A 27,699-nucleotide genomic window follows, 5' to 3' on the forward strand; every position below is an offset into this window, starting at 1 on the left:
TCAAGAAAATTCTCAGCAACAACAGAGTGATCAAATTAAGATCATATACTGTATCTGTATTTTTCACAATTTTATATCCGTGCTTTTACCCTATTACCTTATCTAGCTGTTGGTTTAAAAAGAGGCTTCAGTCACATGCCTCACATGCCTTTGTTTGCATTTGGTTAATTAATGCAGTAGTCCACAAATGCATTTCCCTGTGAGCCAAGCCTGCCAAGCGCTCAGGGAATTGTACACATCTGACTTGTGATGGCTTTAAAGGTGTTTAAACAAGTATGGGAATAATTTCCATAAACATCACACAGGCGTGTTCACACAAATTTACACAGACACGCACATTGAATAATACACACACACATGCATGCGTGCACACACACACACACACACACACACACACACACACACACACACACACACACACACACACACACACACACACACACATAGATAAATACAGTGAATTCGGAAAGTATTCTGACCCCTTGACTTTTTCCATATTTTGTTACGTTACAGCCTTTTTCTAAAATTGTTTAACTAAATAAAAATCCTCAGCAATCTAAACACAATACCCCATAATGACAAACTGAAAACAGGTTTTTAGAATTTTTTGCACATTTATAATTTCTTTTTAAACAGAAATACCTTATTTACATAAGTATTCAGACCCTTTGCTATGAGACTCGAAATTGAGCTCAGGTGCAACCTGTTTCCATTGATCATCCTTGAGATGTTGCTACAACTTTATTGGAGTCCACCTGTGGTAAATTCAATTGATTGGACATGATTTGGAAAGGTACACACCAGAGAGATCCTTGATGAAAGCCTGCTCCAGAGTGCTCAAGACCTCCGACTGGGGCGAAGGTTCACCTTCCAACAGGACAACAACCCTAAGCACACAGCCAAGACAACGCAGGAGTGGCTTCGGGACAAGTCTCTGAATGCAGAGACTTGTCCCAAAGCCACTCCTGCGTGGTCTTGGCCGATTGCTCAGTTTTTCCGGGCTGCCAGCTCTAGGAAGAGTCTCGGTGGTTCCAAACTTCTTCCATTTAAGATTTATGGAGGCCACTGTGTTTTTGGGGAGCTTCAATGCTACAGAAATGTTTTGGTACCCTTCACCAGATCGATCGGGACAAGTCTCTGAATGTCCTTCAGTGGCCCAGCCAGAGCTCGGACTTGAACCCGATCGAACATCTCTAGAGAGACCTGAAAATATCTGTGCAGCAACGCTCCCCATTCAACCTGACAGAGCTTGAAAGGATCTGTAGAGAAGAATGGGAGAAACTCCCCAAATACAGGTGTGCTAAGCTTGTAGCGTCATACCCAAGAAGACTCAAGGCTGTAATCACTACCAAAGGTGCTTCAACCAAGTAAAGGGTCTGAATACTAATGTAAATGTGATATTTCATTTTTTTATTTTCATAAATTATATCTTTTTAAATGTATCTGTTTTTTTCTTTGTCATTATGGGGTATTGTGTGTAGATTGATGAGGAACATATTTGTTTATACATTTTAAAATAAGTCTGTATGTAACCTAACAAAATTTAGAAAAAGTCAAGGGGTATGATTACTCTCGCAAACACACACACAGTTTATTTTTTGTGTTTTGTTTTTGCTATATTTGTTTCAGCTCAGGACTGGATCTGCCTGCTCAGCTGTGACAAAGTAGAGAAATAGAGAGGAAACACAAGACAGCAGAGAGGGAGAGGACAAACCTGATCCCTAGCTGCTGGGGGAGGTCTCTTCATATTCTCACTGAATCAGTGCCCAATGATATTCAGCCAATGATATTCAGAGCTAGGTATCTCTCTGCTCTGTAAGACAGACCACACTAGCCTAGCTGTAGAAGACAGGGGTGATCTACATTCTTATACTGCCAGTGTCTGTAAGCATTAATATTAATTTCACTGCACCTGCGATAACATCTGACAAACTGTGGATGCGACCAATAAACTTTGATTTGATCTGTCTGCCTGCAAGCCTGCCTGGGGTTCAGTGGGACTTGGGAGTCTCCTCTCCGTCCCCTCTCTCCTGGGTCATTATCACTGTACATCGTTACATATGCTTGCATTCTGGAGGCGTGCCGTGAGCCTCGCGGTCTGTCGACAGGCAAATTCATCACCCCCTGGAAACGCCGCCACCGGCACCTCCGCACAGGATGAACGAGCCAATAAAAAAACTGCTCTGCATGCATTAATCGTTTCTGATCATTTCACGGGAGTGATTGATGACGCACACAATCGATACATCAACGCACGTGTTGCACCAGGATGAATAAGTGGAGGAGTGTTGGAACATATAAGAAGTTAATTCATATTCCAATGACTTTGTGCCCTCCATGAAGGTTGATCAAGTTCCATCATCACACCAACATCTATGTTGTTCCACAAGGGATGTACCATGGGAGGGTTGAGTGACTTAATAAGGATGTTGATTGTATTATGGAAAGGTTTTAGAGGTGTGGTCCTCACCTTCCATTTCCAATCAGGCCTCTGTCTCGTTGGAATGTCACTGTGGTCCAACCAGAGAGAGAGGGCAGGGAGTAGAGAGAGAGAGAGAGAAGAATTTTTATCAGAAGAGTTCTGTGTTAAGATTGAATGTGTTTCAAGCTGTTATATATTTTTCTCCATATATATTCTCAAAATATATTCTAGCCCAATATCCACAGTTAGGTGACAAGACAGGACAAATGGTCAATACCTGCACGGGTAAAGGTGAAGGACTGAACTGTAAAACAAAAAGACAGAGAGTGTGTGTGTGTTAAAAGCCTGTCGACACTCGACACAGTCGATGTAACATCAGCATAAACAAACATGAACACAACCACAGACATAAAAAATATGCAAACACCATCCTTTTGACGATGGTAGTCACATTTTGATCAGGAAAAATGTGACAAAGAATAACTAGAGTATGGAGGTTGCTGGATGAGAAATAGCAGGCAGGAAAAAGGAGACAGAAACATTTAACTGGATATTGAAGATACATTTGCTCTGAGAAGAGGTGGGATCAGAGGAGCAGCGATGGTGAATAAAGTAAATCACTATTGAATTAGGTAATCAACATGGTTTCCACACCAGCCACTGAAGCATGGTGATAGCAATACATATTATAATGAGAATAGTCCACAGCTACATGCTACCCACCCCTCCCCCAAAAGGCCAATCGAAAAAATAGCATACCTAAATCTGGAAAATGCATTTACGGCTAATGTGTGAACATGGGTTACGGTTCCATAATGAAAGGGAATGTGAATTACCTATTTGAAATTAGTGTATTTGAGTTTTAAGGTGCAGTTTTGATGGGATTGTGTTTATAGCCGATGCATATAGGTGCACAGTGGATTAAAGCAAATAGGACTTATTTCCGTCAGAGCTGAACATCTCGACCTTTGTTCTGCATTAAATGATATACCATCGAGCCAAAACACCTCTCTCTCACCTCTGGGATTCCACTTACTCACGCTAGACACATCCTCTAAAGGCAGTTGGGAAAGCTAGTCTACACTGTAATGTGTCTGCATAGTGTGTCTGATCTCTGTTGATATTACTCAGGCCTGTGTCTGTAACAGTATATAGTGGTTCTGACCTGCATAGTTGCTGAGGCCCTTCCTCTTCTTCCTCCTACAGTACAGCCAGGCGCTGAAGCCCATGAGGACGATCCAGCAGGCCCCTCCCAGCCCAGCGATGAAGGCTGGCTGCTTCACCACGTCTGAGATGCTGTTGTTGCCCTCCGCCCCCGTCATTACATCACGCAGCTCTGCACCTGGGGACAGACAGGAGGGGACAGGGGACACCCATCGGATTGACAGCATGGCATCTGGTGGATGGGTAGTGCTCTGTGGTCCAGTAGACCTAAACCAGTCAACAGCTAGCATCTTTCAAAATTGATTAAAATCAATGTTTATCAATAGGTAATATCAAAATCTACTATATGATTTAAAAACAATAAACTCTGTACGAAAGGTACAATCACGTTACAGTTATTTTCTAGGTTGAAAACAATACAACACCATGAAACACTATAGATAAAGAATATCAAATAAAAAACACACCATCGAAACCATAAAAAAACTGCAATATGTAGGCAGAGTGTTCATCAATTCAGCAGTGCTCTCATCAATTTGAACTCCGAGACGGGAGATTGACAGAGCAGCTCAGACAGAGTTTGATTTTCTGCTGCAGCTACTGTGCTGTGAAATTAGATTCACAGTCTCCAGTGTGAGCAGGAGCCCCAGCCCCAGTCATTAAGCCTTAGTCCACAGGCCTCTGTTTGCCTGTCTCTGGCCGTTAAGGATATTTTCCTCACACATCAGTCAAAAGTCATGGATGAAGAGCATCTGGCCTGGTTCTGCTATTGATTTTAGGCCTATATACTCAGCGCATCCCTCAGCTGTTTGATAAGATGTTATAGGATGATAAACCCACCCCAATAACACTGTCTACCATTTTTAGCGACGGACACACAGATATCGAGGACTATTATTATGGCTAACAGCACTCAACACACTGTTACTGGACACTACACTAAATGAAACGCTATTGATTTCCTGATAGATCACTATGGATGTAGCCTGCCTTACAGAACTCACTGAACCCCTCGTTTCAAACCATACACGTGATCTCCGACAATGCACAATTTTATTTTTTCCAAGCGTGATAAATTGATCAATCATTCTTCCAGACCGCCTGCCTGTGAATCAGATTAGGGTTCCCTGCTATTATGTGGGTTGCCTCAGACTGTGTGCCCTGTGTGTTTATGTGTTACCTATGATAATAGGCTGGGGCTCGCTCTTCACTCCCACCCCCGAGCTGGTGCCTGCCGCCACCTCCACACGGTACTGCACCCCCGCCTGCAGACCCCCCACCACCACCGAACGGATGGCCGCATCCACCGTCTTATTCACATGGAAATGGGTCTCGTTTGCCAGGCACCAGATCTAACACACACACACACACACACACACACACACACACACACACACACACACACACACACACACACACACACACACACACACACACACACACACACAGAGAGGAATTTGTGGTGAGATACAGTTGATACCCAATTTCAAATCAAAGTGTATTGCACAGGTAAACGGTGTAATAAAATGCATACTAGCAAGCTTCCTCAACAGTGCAATGTAAACATTTCTTGTAATATTTCTACACAATAAAAATACAGTGAAGCTGTATAGCAGAGCCTTCATTCTCAATAAGACTACTGTATACTATACAGATTGCTGCTCCCTACCTTGTACTCCTGGATGATGCCATTCTGGTGTTCTGTGGGAGGGGGGTCCCAGGACACACTGATGGAGGTGCTGTTATGGTTCCCCACTGTCAGCACTGTCACCTGCTGAGGAGGAGCGCTGGGTGCTGCATGGGGAGGAGGCACAACAAAACACATCAACATAAATATTACCACATACCGATATTCTCATTCCAACAGAAAACTGCTGCTGCTGCCTGCCGTTGCTGTTTACCTGAGCACAACAGAGAGCACTGCCTTGATTTATATGAAAATAGTTCAGTGAGGCAGGCTTTCTCTGTAGCAGCAGCAAAGATCAATGCCACTGATTTAACATGTTGGCTTTAACAAATGTTATTAAAGCAGTGGCATTGGGCTTTAACAAATGTTATTAAAGCAGTGGCATTGAGCTTTGCTGCTTTGGAGAGCCACCACTCTCTACACTTCATGCTTCCAGACTCTCTCTCTCTTTTTCTTCCTCTCTCCAACCTTCATCCCTTACAGTATTCTTCAATCTAGCTTTTTCTAATTTCTCATTCCTTTTCCTCTCTTTTAAAGTTGCAACAGAGTAACAAAGTAGCAGAGGTCTCTTGGTGCTTTCATAGGTTTAGGGGAATAAACTATAACAGTCCATCTAATAGAACAGCCAATTAGAACCTCTAATGTTACACAATACTATTGGCCTTCATATTAATGGATCACGGACGCTAAACATGTGCATATCTGAGCTAAATGAAAGCACTCCATTCTGGTGTACAGTAATGAAGGAGATGCTAGTAAGTCTATTAGCTCTGTGATGTATCGCCGGCAGAAATATGACCCGCGGTGTTTCGCGTAATGTGCTAAGTGACACTATGGCAACCCCAAGGCCAATCGTTTGAGATCTACAAAACACTCTTTATCCCCTGTGTGGGCAGACAGACCACTCAGACCCTTCACTTTCAAAAGCTGTATGGGGATTCAAACAGCTAGCAGACACCTGCAGGCTAACAGCATGACTATGGGATCGCTTAACACATGGGCCTATTGTTTCTATAGTGTTGGAGGTCCATTATTATTCATTCATTCAGAACACTACAGCAACTTCATACTTTGAACTACCATCTCTGTATTTCCGAGGTACAACTCATTCAAATCAGATTGGTTGGATGGGAAAACTCAGGACTAAACTACAGTCGGTGGAAGATCCATGTGAATCAGCTACTGGATCAACCTGGACTCAGGGGTAGACATAACATAGTAAATGAAAATCCGGGACTCATATGATATATTACGTTTGGTATGGTATGTATTAATTTGTGGATGTCCATCGTTCATTTTGAATGATATGTTAAGAATTACAATTTGTATGATATGTTACTAATTGCAGTTTGTTGTAGCTAACGTTAGTTAGGTGGCTAGGTGGCTAACACAAACGTTAGCTAGGTGGCTAATGTTAACTAGGCTAGGGTGAGGGCTAGGGTGAAGGCTAGGGTTAGGAGTTAGGTTAAAGGGTTAACATTAAAGTTAAGGTTTTATTTTTCACATGCGCTAAATACAGCTGGTGTAGACTTAACTGTGAAATGCTTGCTTACAAGCCCTTCCCAATGATGCAGAGTTTAAAATAGTAACACAAGAGGAATAAAATAAAATACACAAGGTTGGAGCTATATACAGGGAGTACCAGTACCAGATCAATGTGCAGAGGTACGAGGTATTTGAGGTAGATATATACATGAAGGCTAGAGAGGGACAAACTGAACATTCCTAGAGCAGGGGACGTGGAGAACAGCTACTGTGTGGGCCTAATTGTGTTAACGTACACAAGGAATAAAAAGCAACCCAATTAATCAACCGTTCACAGAGGGCTGAATCTTAACCTGAGACACCTGTGTAACTTGAGCTTCTGTTCAAATCTCTGACTGACATCAATGTTTGATTTAACTTAAGTAACTTTTCATTTATGCATGTATATGATGGAAAGGGGGAGAGGTGGCGAGAGAGAAAGACAGAAAGAAAGAAAGAAAGAAAGAAAGAAAGAAAGAAAGAAAGAAAGAAAGAAAGAAAGAAAGAAAGAAAGAAAGAAAGAAAGAAAGAAAGAAAGAAAGAAAGAAAGAGAAGGGGTGGAGGGAGGGAGGTAAAATCATAAAGTCATAGCATGAATGTTGTATGCAACAGGGGCATGGCAGGTGACAGCAGGTGTCCAGGGAGAGTAGAGAGAGGGACAGGGAGAGGTACAGGGAGAGAAGCAGGAAGAGGGTTGAGCTGGTGTCACAGGAAACAGCCCCCCCACCACCCCCCCTTCTCTTGAGTGTGTATGTCTGCAGAGAGAGTTTGTGTGTGTTTGATTTATTTTTTTATTTCACCTTCATTTAACCAGGTAGGGTAGTTGAGAACAAGTTCTCATTTGCAACTGCGACCTGGCCAGGATAAAGCATAGCAATTCGACACATACAACAACACAGAGTTGCACATGGAATAAACAAAACATACAGTCAATAATACAGTAGAAAAAAAGAAAACAAAAAAGTCTATATACAGTGAGTGCAAATGAGGTAAGATAAGGGAGTTAAGGCAATAAATAGGCCATGGTGGCGAAGTAATTACAATATAGCAATTAAACACTGGAATGGTAGATGTGCAGAAGATGAATGTGCAAGTAGAGATACTGGGGTGCAAAGGAGCAAGATAAATAAATAAATACAGTATGGGGATGAGGTAGATAGATGGGCTGTTTACAGATGGGCTATGTACAGGTGCAGGGATCTGTGAGCTGCTCTGACAGCTGGTGCTTAAAGCTAGTGTGTGTAATGACATTCTGTATCAGCTTCTAGGTACAGTATGTGGCCATTACCTGATGTAGCAAACAAGTAGCATTGATGTAAAACAATTTCAGGAGTTTCTGACAGTGAAAATAATACCTCCTACACAGTTGGCAATATCTGTTGCATCACTACACATATTGAGTCGGTAAAGTTCCTTTACCTTCCTCCAAGGTGCGTGCGGTCATTGATTCACTGTCTGCTCCCTGGAACTCGTTGAAGTACGGACGGACTTTTATCTCATAGACAACACCCTTCTTCAGGCCAGACAGAGCCACGTCTCTCTCTGAGGGGATCTTCACGTCCTGCACCTGCCAGGCCCCCGGGGAGGGCAGGCCTGACGTCTGCCTGTACAGAACACGATAGCCCTGGATAAACTGCGAAGGTTTCTCCACCTGAAGGAGAGAAAAGGAGGCAGACGTATATATTGCAGATTTTTTAAGGAATTTTTCAATGATGATATAAGAAAATGTATTCTTCAACATAAGCTAAATCATATCAACTTTGATTCATAGTAACTACTTCCTGCCCATTTAAATACACCACATGCGAACCAAACCCTGCAAAACAGAGAGCTACGAAGCTCTTACACCCTGACAGAGTGGATTAAAACCACACGTTATCCTTTTCTGTAAACAAATCGCGTTACTATGGAGGGGGAAAGTTGCAGTGGTGGGGTCTTGGGATGGAGTGTGCAACATAACTCAGAGTAATGGCTTGTTAACAGGGGCAGAAGCAAGCAAAAGCTTTTACAGGGCAAATAAAGCAGCTGTTTACCGTCAGCCCAGTCCAAATAAATCATGGAAACGTGCTGCTGATGCTCTGCCTCTACGGTTGCCTGCTTGCATTTCATTTAACGATATGATTTGTGAATCTAAAAGCTTATGAACGCCCGCCCCCACACTCTCTCTTTCCCCTCCCCTCCCTCCCTTACCTGTAATAGAACTGCTTGATCCATCTAGATGCAGCCATAGTGGGAGTAAATATCATAAACAAGCCCATTCTGTTTAATTTTCCCTTGTCTTATAGTACAGGTATGCTACGGTACGTTAGGAGGAGGGTTTTGCTTGACAATAATAGTATTTGTGAAGAATAAAAACCTACGCTTATTCTGAGACTTAATCTGGCCTGTGTCACAATGTAATTACATACTAGAAATATTATCATGGAACTAACTGAAGATGGTAGATGGTATCTCAAAGTGTAATTTCAATTGAATGGTATTTTGGATTGTTCCCTTGAATAAGCCATGTTATGAACTAGTGTACCATCTGCTAAACAAAACCATGGTGCTATGCAGCACTATGCAAATCCCTTTCTCGAAGAGAACCAGATACCTAATAATGTTAAAATGACATCAAGGCACTGGTGCATACAGTGCTGAAGCATATGGAGTGCATGGGTGTATGTGCGTGTGCATGTGTATGTATGTCAGTGGAGGCTCCTCAGTGGAGGAAGGGGAGGACCATCATCTTCAGTGAATGGTATAAAAAGAAAAATATTAAAACATTACAAAAGTTACCCTTTTTAGATAAAACTATACTAAATATATTCACGTCACCAAATAATAGATTATAACACACTGTTTTGCAATGACGGTCTACAGTAGCCTCAACAGCACTTTGCAGGGTAGCACCATGGTGTAACCGGAGGACAGCTATTTTCCATCCTCCTCTGGGTACATTGACATCAATACAAAACCTAGGAGGCTCATGGTTCTTATCCTCTTCCATTGACTTACACAGTAATTGTGACAACTTCAAGAGGATGTCCTCCAACCTATGTTGTCCACCCAATCAAATGATCAGATAATTAATCTAGTACTGGAAGCATAAGCTACAGCTAAGACTGCAGTGCATAAAATGTGGTGAGTAGCTGACTCAAAGACAGAGAAAGAGAATAGTTGGAACAGTTTTGAACAAATTAATTTATTCTAAAAGGAAGGAGAAGCAAGAGAGCGGGAGAGAGAGAGTGCGAAAGCTATATTTCATTGTACTTTTTTTCACCTTCACTTACCTAGCGAATGCAGGTAGCTAGTTTAGCCTACTCAAACAGAGAGGGATGCTATGTTAGCTAGCTGGCTATGGCTATCCAACACTGGAACGCTTCCAAGTTAAGGTAAGATTTTGGTTTTATTAATTTACTGCTTGATTGTAGCGGGTTTACTAACGCGTTAGTTCTAATGGCTAGAGTATGTTGACTAGCTATGACATTAGCTAATATGGTGACAACTATGTAGGCTGTGTGTAGTGGTTATGTTATGAAGGTTTGGCCTGGGAATTTTTTTTTGCCTGGTCACAGACAACTGATGTGTTGTACACTGCAGTCCACATGCAAAGGGAAAAGGTTAGAGGAGGAGAGCGCGTAGATGCTAGAAGGAATTCTACAACAAGATAAACGATCATGCTGTTTGTATGTGGCTGCTATGAAAGTGAACTGTGTTTGCATGTGATCAGGGGTGTATTCACTCCACCGATAATGATTACACCCTACATCAGCTAGAGTGTGCAAGGCGGTATTGCATGTGTCACTGTCTGTCACCTAGATTACTAAAAATGTTCTCTCTACCTGTGCACCTAAATTGTAAACTTTAATTCATATGCTAGGTTGTAGCAACCTAATGATAGGTATAGGGAAAATTTGAATATCTTGTAGTAGCCTAAACCTATCGATTTTACATTGAGCTGGGTCAAATCATACCAATGTTATTTGTCACATGCGCCGAATACAACAGGCGTAGACCTTCCCGTGAAATGCTTACTTACACGACCTTAATAACCAACAATGCAGTTCAAGAAAGAGCTAATAAAATATTTACTAAATAAACTAAAGTAAAAAAAAATATTATAAATCAAAAAGTAACACAATAAATGTACATGACAATAACGAGGCTATATACACGGGGTAACCGTGTACAGGTTAATCGAGGTAATTTGTAAAGTGACTATGCGTAGATAATAAACAGCGAGTAACAGCAGTGTAAAAACAAAAGGGGGGGAGGTGGTTCAATGTAAATAGTCCAGGTGGCCATTTGATTAGAACATGAATGACAGTCATCCGATATGCTGTAATAGAAAAAGATGCTCATAAAATTAAAAATTGTCCTCCCTCATCCTAAATGTCACCGACCGCCACTGATGTATGTGTACTTGTGTGAGGAATGGAAGAGCCTCTGTCATTAAGCAGTGCTCTCCAGAATGCAGAAGGGAAAATATTAATAACCTCCAGATAAAGAGCTGACTGCAAACCGCATCCAAAAGAGAGAACACAACATGTTGCCGCTAATGGTGATCTATTTGACTCAGTGAGAAACATTTGTCTTAATTCCTGCGTCACCCCAAACAATCACAGATTGATGGAACACCAGCTGTCCCTGGACTCCACGTCCACCCGTCTCAGACACTTGCACTGTGTGTGTGTGCGTGCGTGTGTTTATGCATGTGTGTGTGCCAACTGAGAACAGACAGTGGGTGACACACAGCATTTATGTGTGAAAAACTAAACTCAAAATGTGTATGAAGCTTGGAGATAAGCAAATGCTTGGAACTGGCTCTGTTCCTGAACAATCCTAACGCTGTACAAGGCTCATCTCTCTCGCTACTCAGCTCTTCAGGTTCTATACTGCCTGTTTGATTCAGTGAGAATAATAACTCACCACAGAGACAAAGCATCCTTGTTCATACCAAACCTACTCATACTAGTTCCTCATTGTGACATCTATACATAAATTAATAATTGGGCTCTGCAAGTCTAAATCCTAAGTTACAGTGTGTTTGTTGAGTCCCACTACAGATGGTCAACAGATGCTCAAACTGTCAACTGTAATTCTGTCGATATGCAATAATAAAAACAATTGATAGTATAGATTCCTATCAGTAGTACTCACAGTCCATGTGACCTGGACAGAGGTGGAGCTGATGACCACAGGGTTATGCATGCTGACCACCACATCACCCAGCTCCTTCTGGACACGTCGATGGTCGACACCCTGCACCGGAGGGCTGATGTCTGAGAGAGAACGAGAAAGAGAGAGAAAGTGAGAGAGAGAGAGAGAGAGAGAGAGAGAGAGAGAGAGAGAGAGAGAGAGAAAGAGAGAGAGAAAGTGAGAGAGACAGAGAAAGAGAAAGAGAGAATGTGTGGGAGAGAGAGAGAGAAAGAAAGAGGATGATGCCAATTGCGATTATGAAAATGTTCTAATGGCATGAGGCACACTGAGACACAGTGGTTAGTTGGGTACAGTACCTTGGGTGCGGACAGGCTCAGACATGGGGCTGGGGTCTCCGAGGCCCTGGGCATTGACCGCTCTGATGATGAACAGGTAGACCGTGTTGGGTCGCAGGTCCTTGACCGTGAACTGTGTGGTCTTCCCGTGGTCAGCCACAGTCTGCCAGCTGTTGCTGACCAGCTGACTGCTCACAGAGAAAACAGGAGAAAGATATTTAGTGAAGCCAAGAAAAGTTTTTACGGGAATAACATTCCATACTGTAGCTATGGCAGTCCTATTGTTTTTCACTTAGCTAATTTGACTAGCAACATCAAGACATCGGCAACTCTAGTCTGAAACTTAAACACTTTTTAGTGGTTCAAATAAACTCTGATAAACCTTGTTGGACTGTACATGATTCTTGTATGCAGACTATTCAGCCAAAGCCCTAGGATGTATGTGCTTGCCCTGAACATGCCAGTGAACCTAATGCACACATACATGCATACATCTGTCATTGCTCTGAAAGTTTGGGGTAATTTACTGCAGCTTCTCTTAGGGCCAAGGTTCCCAGACATACCCAAAGGCCTCAATGACATAGGAAGAGATTGGGGAGCCCTCCTCGGTCCCAGGTTCCCAAGACAACGAGACTGTGCTCTTGGTGACATCAGTGACCTCTGGCTTGGAGGGAGGCCCTGGTAGGGTACTGGCATTGTGGGACATGGAGTCTGTGAGGTCACTGGACTCTGAGATGGAGAAAAAGAGAACAGGTTCTTTCAAAATGAATCAAAATGGACAAGGCAGATTGAAGGAGAAGCGAACGCATCAGGTTGATTGGCTTCAATCAATGGTGTGTACTGTACACTCTTAGAAAAAATGGTTCCAAAAGGGTTCTTTGGCTGTCCCCATAGGTCGGAGAACCCTTTTTGGTTCCAGGTAGAACTATTGTGGTTAATCAAAAGAGAACCATCGCGCTCTCCCAAAAGCTTGGCTGGTGCGTAAAACCTATGAATTCAGACAAACAAAGAGGTGTAATGGGTTCACACACAAAAATATGTTACATACTGTAAAGCTTACTTTATTGTTCGATGTTTTTCATTTTTTTACTGCCTCAGGGATGGTGTACACAGACGTTTTGGCTTTAGAGCCTTCTTCAGTGTGTAGGTACACTTTTCTTTAATTCCAAACAGCATTTGTAAAGAACGACAGATTAGCAGTAGGTGCTTCTAATCGGGGTTGCCACTCATCTGCCAATCAGGGACTATTCGGGGTTCCACGTAGAACCATCTGTGGAAAAGGTTCTACATGGAACCCAAAATGGTTATAAGCGTTCTCCTACGGGGACAGTCGAATAACCCTTTTCGGTTCTAGATAGCACCTGTTTTTCTAAGAGTGTAGAATCAAATGGACATATTGTTACTATACCTCTGACATCCAGGAAGGCGCTCCATGAGGTCTCCCCACTGGAGCTGGTGGCCACACAGGTGTACAGCCCAGAGTCAGATAGCTGAGGAGGACAGAGGAACACATCAGAACACATCAGAACATACACTGACCAGACAGTTGACAATAAAACAACTGTCTTCCCATTTATTTCTCAAAAGAGAAACAACCAAACATGCATCCCTAAAATTGATCATACAACTGACCAACCAAACATTCAGCTGATGAACAAATCAATCAACTCCTCAATTAATAACAGTTTGGAAAGACAAAGGTTTTTATATACAGTACACTGCCTTCAGAAATTATTCACACCCCTTGTAATGTTACAGCCTGATTTAAAAATATTTCAAATTTAGATTTTGTGTCATTGGCCTACACACCATACCCCAAAATGCCAAAGTTGAATTACAAATGAATAAAAAATGAAATGCTGAAATGTCTTGAGTCAATAAGCATTCACCCCTTTGTTATGACAAGCCTAAATAAGTTCAGGAGTAAAAATGTGCTTAACAAGTCACATAATAAGTTGCATGGACCTTGTGTCCAATAATAGTGTTTAACATGATTTTTTTATGACTACCTCGTCTCTTTACCCCACACATACAATTATCTGTAAGGTCCCTCAGTCGAGCAGTGAACTTCAAACACAGATTCAACAAAAAAGATCAGAGAGGTTTTCAAATGCCTCGCAAAAAGGGCAAATATTGCTAGATGGGTAAAAAAAACAGACATTGAATATCCCTTTGAGCATGCTGAAGTTATTTTTTAATTACACTTTGGATGGTGTAAAAATACACCCAGTCACTACAAAGACACAGAGGGCTATCCTAACTCAGCTGCCGGAGAGGAAGGAAACCACTCAGAGATTTCACCATATGGCCAATGGTGACTTTAAAACAGTTACAGAGTTTAATGGCTGTTATAGGAGAAAACTGAGGATGGGCCAACATTGTAGTTACTCCACAATACTAACCTAAATGACCTAAAAGAGGGAAAAGAAAGAAGCCTGTACAGAATAAAAATATTCCCAAACATGCATCCGGTTTGCAATAAGGCACTAAAGTAAAACTGCAAAAATGTGGCAGAGAAAATAACTTTATTTCCTGAATACAAAGCATTATATTTGGGGTAAATCATCACCGAGTACCACTCTTCATATTTTCAAGCATGGTGGTGGCTGCACCATGTTGTGGGTATGCTTGTCATCAGCGAGGACTAAGGATTTTTTTTTTTTAATAGAAATAAACTGAATAGAGCTCAGCACAGGCTAAATCCTAGAGGAAAACCTGGTTCAGTCTGCTTTCCAACAGACACCAGGAGACAAATTCACCTTTCAGCAGGACAATAACCTAAAACATAAGGCCAAATATACACTGGAGTTGCTTACCAAGATGACAATTAATGTTCCTGGGTGGCCTAGTTACAGTTTTAACTTAAATTGGCTTGAAATCTATAGCAAGACTTGAAAAAGGCTGTCTAGCAATGATCAACAACCAACTTGACAGAGCTTGAAGAATTCAAAAAATAATAATGTGAAAAATATTGTACAATCAAGGTGTGCAAAGCTCTTAGAGACTTACCCAGAAAGACTCACAGCTGTAATCAATGCCAAATGAGATTCTAACATGTATTGACTCAGGAGGTTGAATACTTATGTAATCAAGATATATTGTGGTTTCAATTTTCATAAATATTTTACAAATGTTAGAATTGTTGTTCCACTTTGACATTACAGAGTATTTTGTGTATTTTTTTTTACAATTAAATACATTTGAATCCCACCTTGTAATACAACAAAATATGTTGAGAATACTTTCTGAAGGCACTCACTGGCGTACCGGACACCCCCGCAAGACAGGGGCCGATGAGCTCTGGGAGGGCATGCGCCTATCATCGATGTAAATTATTATAATAATTGTTTATTATTTTGACATTAACCCTCCAAAAAGTAATTCATAAAACGTTTTAATTTCCATATGTGCTAGGAGGCTAAGTGTTTGTTTCTTGTGCTTCAGGAATGTGACTGAAACATTTAAAATAAACTGATTATAAGTATGAGGGGATATCGGTGAACAAATGCTGTGGTCAAGTCTACGATGGTGCCAGTGCAATGAGTGGAGCTTACTCAGATGATCAAAGGCACATATCAGACCGAGAGCCTAATGGGTCTTAGGTAGTTATTTATACGTTTCAGATTAGAAAATGATCTCTCCACAGAAGCGACAGTTATAGGGATGGTAAAAACTGTTTGATTGCGTTAGCAACATCAGGGAAACTGGGCAGAAGGGAGTTGTGCTTGAAATACAGCAGTTCTGGAACATCTTTAATTAATCCTCTCATTCTCCTTAATTGCCAGCCTCAACACATTACGGAAAGAGATTCACTGTATAGGAAGCTCTGGGGACAGCTCGTCTGAATACTGGGCAACCAATAAATTGACAGATGCAAACAAATTATCATCTTTAGCAGACAACAGTTCGTGGGGCTTGAACAAAAAAAGCTGTTTGCGATTTCGTTCATACTAGTGAACCAGTGCTTAAATTGTGTGGTTGCAACATCAACAGTCCCTTATCTATGTTATATATTGGCATGCATCATTCAAGGCTTAGTTTAAATTGTGTGCAGCGCAATGTCTCAGAAAATACTGTCTAGGTTGGTAATACTCAATATAAACTGCTCAAAAAAATAAAGGGAACACTTAAACAACACATCCTAGATCTGAATGAAAGAAATAATCTTATTAAATACTTTTTTCTTTACATAGTTGAATGTGCTGACAACAAAATCACACAAAAATAATCAATGGAAATCCAATTTATCAGCCCATGGAGGTCTGGATTTGGAGTCACACTCAAAATTAAAGTGGAAAACCACACTACAGGCTGATCCAACTTTGATGTAATGTCCTTAAAACAAGTCAAAATGAGGCTCCGTAGTGTGTGTGGCCTCCACGTGCCTGTATGACCTCCCTACAATGCCTGGGCATGCTCCTGATGAGGTGGCGGATGGTCTCCTGAGGGATCTCCTCCCAGACCTGGACTAAAGCATCCGCCAACTCCTGGACAGTCTGTGGTGCAACGTGGCGTTGGTGGATGGAGCGAGACATGATGTCCCAGATGTGCTCAATTGGATTCAGGTCTGGGGAACGGGCGGGCCAGTCCATAGCATCAATGCCTTCCTCTTGCAGGAACTGCTGACACACTCCAGCCACATGAGGTCTAGCATTGTCTTGCATTAGGAGGAACCCAGGGCCAACCACACCAGCATATGGTCTCACAAGGGGTCTGAGGATTTCATCTCGGTACCTAATGGCAGTCAGGCTACCTCTGGCGAGCACATGGAGGGCTGTGCGGCCCCCCAAAGAAACGCCACCCCACACCATGACTGACCCACCGCCAAACCAGTCATGCTGGAGGATGTTGCAGGCAGCAGAACGTTCTCCACGGCGTCTCCAGACTCTGTCACGTCTGTCACGTGCTCAGTGTGAACCTGCTTTCATCTGTGAAGAGCACAGGGCGCCAGTGGCGAATTTGCCAATCTTGGTGTTCTCTGGCAAATGCCAAACGTCCTGCACGGTGTTGGGCTGTAAGCACAACCCCCACCTGTGGACGTCGGGCCCTCACACCACCCTCATGGAGTCTGTTTCTGACCGTTTGAGCAGACACATGCACATTTGTGGCCTGCTGGAGGTCATTTTGCAGGGCTCTGGCAGTGCTTCTCCTGCTCCTCCTTGCACAAAGGCGGAGGTAGCGGTCCTGCTGCTGGGTTGTTGCCCTCCTACGGCCTCCTCCACGTCTCCTGATGTACTGGCCTGTCTCCTGGTAGCGCCTCCATGCTCTGGACACTATGCTGACAGACACAGCAAACCTTCTTGCCACAGCTCGCGTTGATGTGCCATCCTGGATGAGCTGCACTACCTGAGCAACTTGTGTGGGTTGTAGACTCCGTCTCATGCTACCACTAGAGTGAAAGCACCGCCAGCATTCAAAAGTGACCAAAACATCAGCCAGGAAGCATAGGAACTGAGAAGTGGTCTGTGGTCCCCACCTGCAGAACCACTCCTTTATTGGGGGTGTCTTGCTAATTGCCTATAATTTCCACCTGTTGTCTATTCCATTTGCACAACAGCATGTGAAATTTATTGTCAGTCAGTGTTGCTTCCTAAGTGGACAGTTTGATTTCACAGAAGTGTGATTGACTTGGAGTTACATTGTGTTGTTTAAGTGTTCCCTTTATTTTTTGAGCAGTGTATAAAACAGTCGGTTCCGCAACCTGGGCCTACAGGCAGTGGTGGAAACATTTGCTCACAAAAAAGGAGAACTCAGAAGACCAGGGGAGTCTCTCAAGTTGGATTTAATTTAATTTGATTTAATTTACCTTGAATATTGTAGCCCAATAGCCAGACAAAATCCGCTGAGTTCAACAATAAATAGTGGCTGAATTTATCCTCAAGCCGACTACTTTTTTCCTCATTGTTTGGCTATTTGATGTGTCATTTTTATAACAAGTTTATAAATCGCAGCTAAATACGGTATATAGCTATAGATAGTACACTGCATAATGAAACAATCCCTAGTAAGCTAGTGTTTTGAGTGTGGACTGATTGTATTATTTGGTATCAATGGACTTGTTTTACGCACAACTTTCTATCCAAGCTGGGAGAGAGCGTGAGGACGGCTCATGTCATTCAGGTTCAGGTAGCCTATACGGGACAGTTAAAAAAATCTAGCTGATTAGTATGCTGTTGCATCAAACATTTATTTTACAATCTGCAATGTTTGAATTTGCCACCAGCCGGCAATATAAAAATTGCAGCATTGTGACACCATGTAGACCTTCGTGAAATGTTAGGCTTAACATGAGAAAATGACGACCAAATAGGCCTACCAATAAACATGTATATATTAGCTAAAGCTAAACTAAGCCCTGGCATCACAGAAAGCCTATCATCGGTTCGATAGGCATGCAGCCGCATAGACGTCAAAATTTCAGACCTATGGACAGTGATCAGTAGTCTATACATACAGTGAGGGAAAAAAGTATTTGATCCACTGCTGATTTTGTACGTTTGCCCACTGACAAAGAAATGATCAGTCTATAATTTTAATGGTAGGGTTATTTGAACAGTGAGAGACAGAATAAAAACAAAAAAATCCAGAAAAACGCATGTCAAAAATGTTATAAATTGATTTGCATTTTAATGAGGGAAATAAGTATTTGACCCCCTCTCAATCAGAAAGATTTCTGGCTCCCAGGTGTCTTTTATACAGGTAACGAGCTGAGATTAGGAGCACACTCTTAAAGGGAGTGCTCCTACTCTCAGTTTGTTACCTGTATAAAAGACACCTGTCCACAGAAGCAATCAATCAGATTCCAAACTCTCCACCATGGCCAAGACCAAAGAGCTCTCCAAGGATGTCAGGGACAAGATTGTAGACCTAGACACGGCTGGAATGGGCTACAAGACCATCGCCAAGCAGCTTGGAGAGAAGGTGACAACAGTTGGTGCGATTATTTGCAAATGGAAGAAACACAAAATAATTGTCAATCTCCCTCGGCCTGGGGCTCCATGCAAGATCTCACCTCGTGGAGTTGCAATGATCATGAGAACGGTGAGGAATCAGCCCAGAACTACACAGGAGGATCTTGTCAATGATCTCAAGGCAGCTGGGACCATAGTCACCAAGAAAACAATTGGTAACACACTACGCCGTGAAGGACTGAAATCCTGCAGTGCCCGCAAGGTCCCCCTGCTCAAGAAAGTACATATACATGCCCGTCTGAAGTTTGCCAGTGAACATCTGAATGACTCAAAGGACAACTTGATGAAAGTGTTGTGGTCAGATGAGACCAAAATGGAGCTCTTTGGCATCAACTCAACTCGCCGTGTTTGGAGGAGGAGGAATGCTGCCTATGACCCCAAGAACACCATCCCCACCGTCAAACATAGAGGTGGAAACATTATGCTTTGGGGGTGTTTTTCTACTAAGGGGACAGGACAACTTCACCGCATCAAAGGGACGATGGACGGGACCATGTACTGTCAAATCAAGGGTGAGAACCTCCTTCGCTCAGCCAGGGTATTGAGAATGGGTCGTGGGTGGGTATTCCAGCATGACAATGACCCAAATACACAGCCAAGGCAACAAAGGAGTCGCTCAAGAAGAAGCACATTAAGCTCCTGGAGTGGCCTAGCCAGTCTCCAGACCTTAATCACATAGAAAATCTGTGGCGGGAGCTGAAGGTTCAAGTTGCCAAACGTCAGTCTCGAAACCTTAATGACTTGGAGAAGATCTGCAAAGAGGAGTGGCACAAAATCCCTCCTGAGATGTGTGCAAACCTGGTGGCCAACTACAAGAAACGTCTGACCTCTGTGATTGCCAGCAAGGGTTTTCCCACCAAGTACTAAGTCATGTTTTGCAGAGGGGTCAAATACTTATTTCCCTCATTAAAATGCAAATCATTTTATAACATTTTTGACATGCGTTTTTCTGGATTTTTTTTGTTGTTATTCTGTCTCTCACTGTTCAAATTAACCTACCATTAAAATTATAGACTGATCATTTCTTTGTCAGTGGGCAAACGTACAAAATCAGCAGGGGATCAAATACTTTTTTCCCTCACTGTAAATGTTTTATTTTATTTAAAGGGGGGTCCAGACCTTGCAGGGGAGTCCAGAGAAACTGTGTTATGCCAGTGAAGGCACTGTATGCTCATTAAAACCAGTGTGCCTTTTTGATAGTAGTAATATTGTTTGGTGGTGATGCTTGTTGGCTACATTGATCTTTCCAGTCCAACCTTGATCCCAGTTGGCCTTCACAGCCCTTTTGTCAACCTCTGCTATTGAAAGGGCAGGCAGCAGTACACAAAAAATGCATTAACCTCCACTGACTTGATTCCCACCCAGGGAGAGAGGGAGTGGGTGACAACAAGAAGACAGAGCGAGGGAAGATGTGCTGAAAGTGCTAAAATTATTTAAAAATAATAATAATTCCACTTAGTACTAGTCAGCCATCCCCATCCTCAACACTACGTATTTACGCACAGATTTTATCTGCAACAAGTCAATTTAATGGAAACACAACTATGATTGGAAAATGCTCCAGGTTTTCCCTTATGTAGATGGTAATTGCCTGCATTCGGCCGCTAAAAAAATTCTAAGCCAATGAATTAAATTGTAGAAGGCCAAATTGTCCAGGAGAGGCTGTCTATCATAGCCTATACCGCGAATTCGATCATCAGCACCATTCTCTCACGCCTTGCGCTCACGTATGCCTGCTGTTGAGGAGAGAGAGAGCAACAGAGGAGCCTTGGCCTAGGCTACTGTTGATTGTGAAGATGGAGGCCTTTTTCATTGAAGTAAAACAAAAGAGGAAAAATATACTGCTCAAAAAAATAAAGGGAACACTTAAACAACACATCCTAGATCTGAATGAAAGATATAATCTTATTAAATACTTTTTTCTTTACATAGTTGAATGTGCTGACAACAAAATCACACAAAAATAATCAGTGGAAATCCAATTTATCAACCCATGGAGGTCTGGATTTGGAGTCACACTCAAAATTAAAGTGGAAAACCACACTACAGGCTGATCCAACTTTGATGTAATGTCCTTAAAACAAGTCAAAATGAGGCTCCGTAGTGTGTGTGGCCTCCACGTGCCTGTATGACCTCCCTACAACGCCTGGGCATGCTCCTGATGAGGTGGCGGATGGTCTCCTGAGGGATCTCCTCCCAGACCTGGACTAAAGCATCCGCCAACTCCTGGACAGTCTGTGGTGCAACGTGGCGTTGGTGGATGGAGCGAGACATGATGTCCCAGATGTGCTCAATTGGACTCAGGTCTGGGGAACGGGCGGGCCAGTCCATAGCATCAATGCCTTCCTCTTGCAGGAACTGCTGACACACTCCAGCCACATGAGGTCTAGCATTGTCTTGCATTAGGAGGAACCCAGGGCCAACCGCACCAGCATATGGTCTCACAAGGGGTCTGAGGATCTCATCTCGGTACCTAATGGCAGTCAGGCTACCTCTGGCGAGCACATGGAGGGCTGTGCGGCCCCCCAAAGAAATGCCACCCCACACCATGACTGACCCACTGCCAAACGGGTCATGCTGGAGGATGCTGCTGGCAGCAGAATGTTCTCCACGGCGTCTCCAGACTCTGTCACGTCTGTCACGTGCTCAGTGTGAACCTGCTTTCATCTGTGAAGAGCACAGGGCGCCAGTGGCGAATTTGCCAATCTTGGTGTTCTCTGGCAAATGCCAAACGTCCTGCACGGTTTTGGGCTGTAAGCACAACCCCCACCTGTGGACGTCGGGCCCTCATACCACCCTCATGGAGTCTGTTTCTGACCGTTTGAGCAGACACATGCACATTTGTGGCCTGCTGGAGGTCATTTTGCAGGGCTCTGGCAGTGCTTCTCCTGCTCCTCCTTGCACAAAGGCGGAGGTAGCGGTCCTGCTGCTGGGTTGTTGCCCTCCTACGGCCTCCTCCACGTCTCCTGATGTACTGGCCTGTCTCCTGGTAGCGCCTCCATGCTCTGGACACTACGCTGACAGGCACAGCAAACCTTCTTGCCATAGCTCGCATTGATGTGCCATCCTGGATGAGCTGCACTACCTGAGCCACTTGTGTGGGTTGTAGACTCCGTCTCATGCTACCACTAGAGTGAAAGCACCGCCAGCATTCAAAAGTGACTAAAACATCAGCCAGGAAAAATAGGAACTGAGAAGTGGTCTGTGGTCCCCACCTGCAGAACCACTCCTTTATTGGGGGTGTCTTGCTAATTGCCTATAATTTCCACCTGTTGTCTATTCCATTTGCACAACAGCATGTGAAATGTATTGTCAATCAGTGTTGCTTCCTAAGTGGACAGTTTGATTTCACAGAAGTGTGATTGACTTGGAGTTACATTGTGTTGTTTAAGTGTTCCCTTTATTTTTTTGAGCAGTGTAGTATGCCTACAGTAGAGTGAAAAAGCTTATGAATGGAATGTATGTTTTAATATTGTAGTGGACTAAGATATGAAGAATGCAGCATTTTGGAACTTTATAGTAATTTGTTTTATCTTTTTTATTATTACTGTATATCATTGTTATTTTTGTAAGCTTATTTATTTAAATATGAAAAACCTGTTTTGTTTAAATATTTTGAGGCATTTTCATTGGCTAAAATGACATCTGTCTTTTTAATTGTGTGCTTAAGATAGGTTATAAGTAGGCCTGTTTTAAAATAAATAACATTATACTTTTTCTGTCATTTGTTGGGTATGGTAGGCACTTGCCTTTGTTGGTAATTGCTGCAGTATAGCCTGTTCAAAACTTCTGTAAAGGTTTAAACCAAATTAAGTTCCAACTTTAATGCTGTGTTTGCCTGCTCGTATTTTCCCTATAAACAATGGCTTAAATTACTTTTGACATTACCTTAATAATAAACTTTTGTGAAGGTTTGGTGTGGCTGATATTAAGCTTTAGCCACTGCAAACATATGATATGAAGGCAGTGTGCAATGGCGCTCCAACTGACTCCAACAGTAGAACTTGAGATGAGGAAGAATGTTTCATGCCTACCACAGTTACTACTATAATCTAATAATACAATGCTTATCTTTATACCAGATATTCTGATTGAAAAATAACAAATTAGCCTCCTTCTGTACATCTGTACTATCTAGCCATCTGACATAAAGAAATGCATGTCAGTGTCGTAGCATCCCACCAGCATATCTGCCGCTCTATCTCTCTGGGGCTAGGCCTACGCTTCTCTTCCTTATATAGGCTCTATATATTTTGTAATGTTAATATCATACAGTGGACACCTAAAGCCTATAGGCCTATGCATGCAATGCCCTGATGAATTTAGTGCTCAAATCTCTGACAGCTGAATTGTGAGGTGGACAATTATTTTTTTAGGAAAGAAGCCTAAAAACCAATACATTTTTTTTGCATATGCTACACATCGAAACATAAGGAATAATGTTTTGGTAATTTGATATAGGCTGTTTTTAGGGACACGTAAATGTGGCTCATTTGGCCAATAACCCTAATTTATTGATGGCTCTGGTTCCGCCAAGTCGGATCTGAATGCATATGTGTCACGTTCGTCGTACTGATGAGACCAAGGCGCAGCGGGAATGTGTAAACTCATCTTCTTTTATTAATGAAGAAACCCAAAACAAACACTTGAACGAAAACAACGACGAGAAACAGTCCTGTAAGGCACACAACTACACAAGGAACAACTACCCACAAAAACCCATGAAAAAATACCCCTACTAAATAGGACCTTCAATTAGAGGCAACGAGGAACAGCTGACTCCAATTGAAGGTCAACCCAATAAACTACACATAGAAATAGAAAGACTAGAACGAACATAGAAATATAATAACATAGAACATTAACCACAAACCCCCAAACACATATAAAAAACACCCCCTGCCATGTCCTGACCAAACTACAATAACAAATAACCCCTTTACTGGTCAGGACGTGACACTACCCCCCCCCCAAAGGTGCAGACCCTGGATATGCACCTCAAACAAAAAAGCACAAAAATAAACCCCAAAACAAAAATAATCCCAAACTAAAGGGAGGGAAGGGAGGGTGGCCACCGTCACTGACGGTTCTTGAGCTACACCCCCCCCTCCCCAACCCACCTACTATGGAGGTGGCTCAGGCTCCGGCCTTAGTCCCCAACCTAACCTGTCCACTCCCGCTGAAGGCTCAGGGCTGAGGCACGTCGCTGGAGACCTCGGGCTGATGCGCGTCGCTGGAGACCTCGGGCTGATGCACGTCGCTGGAGACCTCGGACTGGAGGGCGACTCTGGGAGCTCCGGACTGGAGGGCGACTCTGGGAGCTCCGGACTGGAGGGCGACTCTGGGAGCTCCGGACTGGAGGGCGACTCTGGGAGCTCCGGACTGGAGGGCGACTCTGGGAGCTCCGGACTGGAGGGCGACTCTGGGAGACGTACTGGTGGCCAGATGTACTGCGCAGGCATACTCCTACCTGGCTGTATGCCCACTCTAGCACGGCACTTGCGAGGGGCTGGAATCGCTCGCACCTGACTGTGCATGCGCATGAGCGAGATCGTGCGCACTTCCGCATAGACTGGCACACAACTACACAAGGAACAACTACCCACAAAAACCCATGAAAAAACACCCCTAATAAATAGGACCTTCAATTAGAGGCAACGAGGAACAGATGCCTCCAATTGAAGGTCAACCCAATAAACTACACATAGAAATAGAAAGACTAGAACGAACATAGAAATATACTAACATAGGATATTAACCACAAACCCCGAAACACATAAAACAAACACCCCCTGCCACATCCTGACCAAATTACAATAACAAATAACCCCTTTACTGGTCAGGACGTGACAATATGGATGTCCGGTAAATTTCTCAAATGTCTAGTAAATTAAAATCTTCCCAGTCACGTTGTCAGGCGACACATTTTCCTAAAGGAAACCCTGAAATACGCATATTGTTTTGATGCATATTTTAGAAGATTTACATGAAAATCTGTCGCCAATTAGATGGAAACCTATAGACACACTAAAGACTCTGTTAAGTGTGCTAGTCCAGTGTCACTTTGATTATGCCTGCACATCATGGTTCACCAGCAGCCCCAAACATCTAAAAAATAAGCTACAGAGTAGGTTTGAATATTTTCCCGGTATTTTACAAAATGTTCCACCTCGAGAATAACCACTTTCCTCCCGGGTAATCCGGTATTTCCCGCCCAAACCGGAAGTGGCATTCTAAAGCATATTAATACATGTATGTCTGGATTTGATAAGAGCTTTGATCGGCATGAAAATTCAAGTATGATGCTACCTGAGGCTGATGAGTCATACATTAAATAAATGTTATGAGCCCAAGCCCAAAAAAGCCCAAATGATTGTGCCGTTATCCAATACATGTTAAAAAATAAGGTGACCCCCAAAAGCCAGATGGAGATGTGTAAATTAGGTGTGCATTCAGTCCTTATATTTCTGCAGCATGTGCTGCAGCAAATGTAGTGACCACACTGGAAATAAGTCCCTGACTTCATTGTGCAATCACAGTCACTTTAAAAATGATTTCTGTATTCAGAAAGTATTCAGACCCCTTCACTTTTTACACAATATGTTACGTTACAGCCTTATTCTAAAATTGATGAAATATTTTTTTTCCCTCATCAATCTACATACAATACCCCATAATGACAAAGCAAAAACAAGTTTTTATAAAGTTTTGCAAATGTATTAAAAATAAAAAACAGAAATATCACACTTACATAAGTATTCAGACTCCTTACTCAGTACTTTGTTGAAGCACCTTTGGCAGCGATTACAGCCTCGAGTCTTCTGTGGTATGACGCTATAAGCTTGGCACACCTGTATTTGAGGAGTTTCTCCCATTCTTCTGCAGATCCTCTCAAGCTCTGTCAGGTAGGATGCTGAGCGTCGCTGCACAGCTATTTTCAGGTCTCTCCAGAGATATTAGATCTGGATCAAGTCCGGGCTCTGGCTGGGCCACTCAAAGACCTTCAGAGACTTGTCCCGAAGCCACTCCTGTGTTGTCTTGGCTGTGTGCTTAGAGTTTTTGTCCTGTTAAAATGTGAACTTTCTCCCCAGTCTGAGGTCCTGAGCGCTCTGTGGCAGGTTATTATTATGGATCTCTCAGTACTTTGTTCTGTTCATCTTTCCCTTGATCCCGACTAGTCTCCCAGTCCCTGCCACTGAAAAACATCCCCACAGCATGATTCTGCCACGACCATGCTTCAACAAAGGGATGGTGCCAGGTTTACTCCAGACGTGACACTTGGCATTCAGGCCAAAGAGTTCAATCTTGGTTTCATCAGACCAGAGAATCTTGATTCTCATAGTCTGAGAGTCCTTTTGGCAAACTCCAAGTGGGCTGTCATGTGCCTTTTAATGAGCAGTGGCTTCCATCTGGCCACTCTACAATAAAGACCTGATTGGTAGAGTGCTGCAGGGATGGTTGTCCTTCTGGAAGGTTCTCCCATTTCCACAGAGGAACTCTAGAGCTCTGTCAGAGTGACCATCGGGTTCTTGGTCACCTCCCTGACCAAGGCCCTTCTCCCCTGATTACTCAGTTTAGCCGGGCGGCCAGCTCTAAGAAGAGTCTTGGTGGTTCCAAACTTCTTCCATTTAACAATGATGAAGGCCAATGGTTCAATGCTGCAGAAATGTTTTGGTACCCTTCCCCAGATCTGTGCCTCGACTCAATCTTGTCTCGGGGCTCTACGTGCGGTATTGTGTTTAGAATGATGAGGAAAATAAACATTTAATCAATTTTAGAATAAGGCTGTAACGTAACAAAATGTAGAAAAAGTGAAGGTGTCTGAATACTTTCCGAATGCACTGTATGTATATTTTTAACTTTCAATCAATCAATCAATCAATCAATCAATCAATCAATCAATCAATCAATCAATCAATCAATCCAAACTGTGCAGAGGCAATTTGATGAATGGAAAGAGACATCTGGTACAAAACACCAAAATGTTTAATGAAATTCAGAAATTCGATACTGGGTAAGCCTACAAGGTAGGGAGGGATGTGTTTTTACATGTATTGTTATTTGTCAATTTCGATCTGTCCCTTACATGGTTGCATTCCCCACAATCACTGTCCTTGGGTTAGAGCATCTCTAAATGCTGCTAGGCGTATGGCTCTAAATGACAGCTTTAAATGACTTATAAAGATCAATACCCTCTATTCATCTTTAGAGGCAACCTGCCTGCACTTGTCCATTTGAATTACATCCAACTGACATCAGATGGGAATTTCTCTCCTCTCTCTCACAAACAATATGAGAGGCAAGCGCATAAACACACGTGCACACTCACACACAGAGCGACAAACACACACACAAACCTTAACAACCTGCCTTTGAGAATAGAGAGAAACCGTAAAGAAAGGGCAGTTTATTGAAAAGAAGTCAATGAAAGTAGAGAAGCAGAGAGAGAAAAGA

General features: G+C 42.8%; 1 protein-coding gene across 5 annotated transcripts in view; it reads right to left on the reverse strand.

Moving 5' to 3' along the window:
* The window catches only part of LOC106568109 (roundabout homolog 2), a 243,519-nt gene that overhangs the window by 14,094 nt on the left and 201,726 nt on the right, over nt 1-27,699 (reverse strand). For 3 of the 5 annotated variants that reach the window (XM_045692355.1, XM_045692354.1, XM_045692358.1), the window contains 10 exons: nt 13,683-13,764; nt 12,838-13,003; nt 12,296-12,462; nt 11,940-12,061; nt 8,217-8,448; nt 5,256-5,380; nt 4,767-4,938; nt 3,588-3,764; nt 2,700-2,726; nt 2,471-2,510 (listed from right to left, as the gene is read on the reverse strand). In XM_045692355.1, the coding sequence (XP_045548311.1) occupies nt 2,471-2,510; nt 2,700-2,726; nt 3,588-3,764; nt 4,767-4,938; nt 5,256-5,380; nt 8,217-8,448; nt 11,940-12,061; nt 12,296-12,462; nt 12,838-13,003; nt 13,683-13,764 (1,310 nt within the window). The remainder of the gene's footprint in view (nt 1-2,470; nt 2,511-2,699; nt 2,727-3,587; nt 3,765-4,766; nt 4,939-5,255; nt 5,381-8,216; nt 8,449-11,939; nt 12,062-12,295; nt 12,463-12,837; nt 13,004-13,682; nt 13,765-27,699) is intronic. The other 2 variants (XM_045692357.1, XM_045692356.1) reach the window with 1 other exon arrangement.

The sequence above is a fragment of the Salmo salar genome, chromosome ssa13, assembly GCF_905237065.1.
Source record: "Salmo salar chromosome ssa13, Ssal_v3.1, whole genome shotgun sequence".
Lineage (NCBI taxonomy): Eukaryota > Metazoa > Chordata > Actinopteri > Salmoniformes > Salmonidae > Salmo > Salmo salar.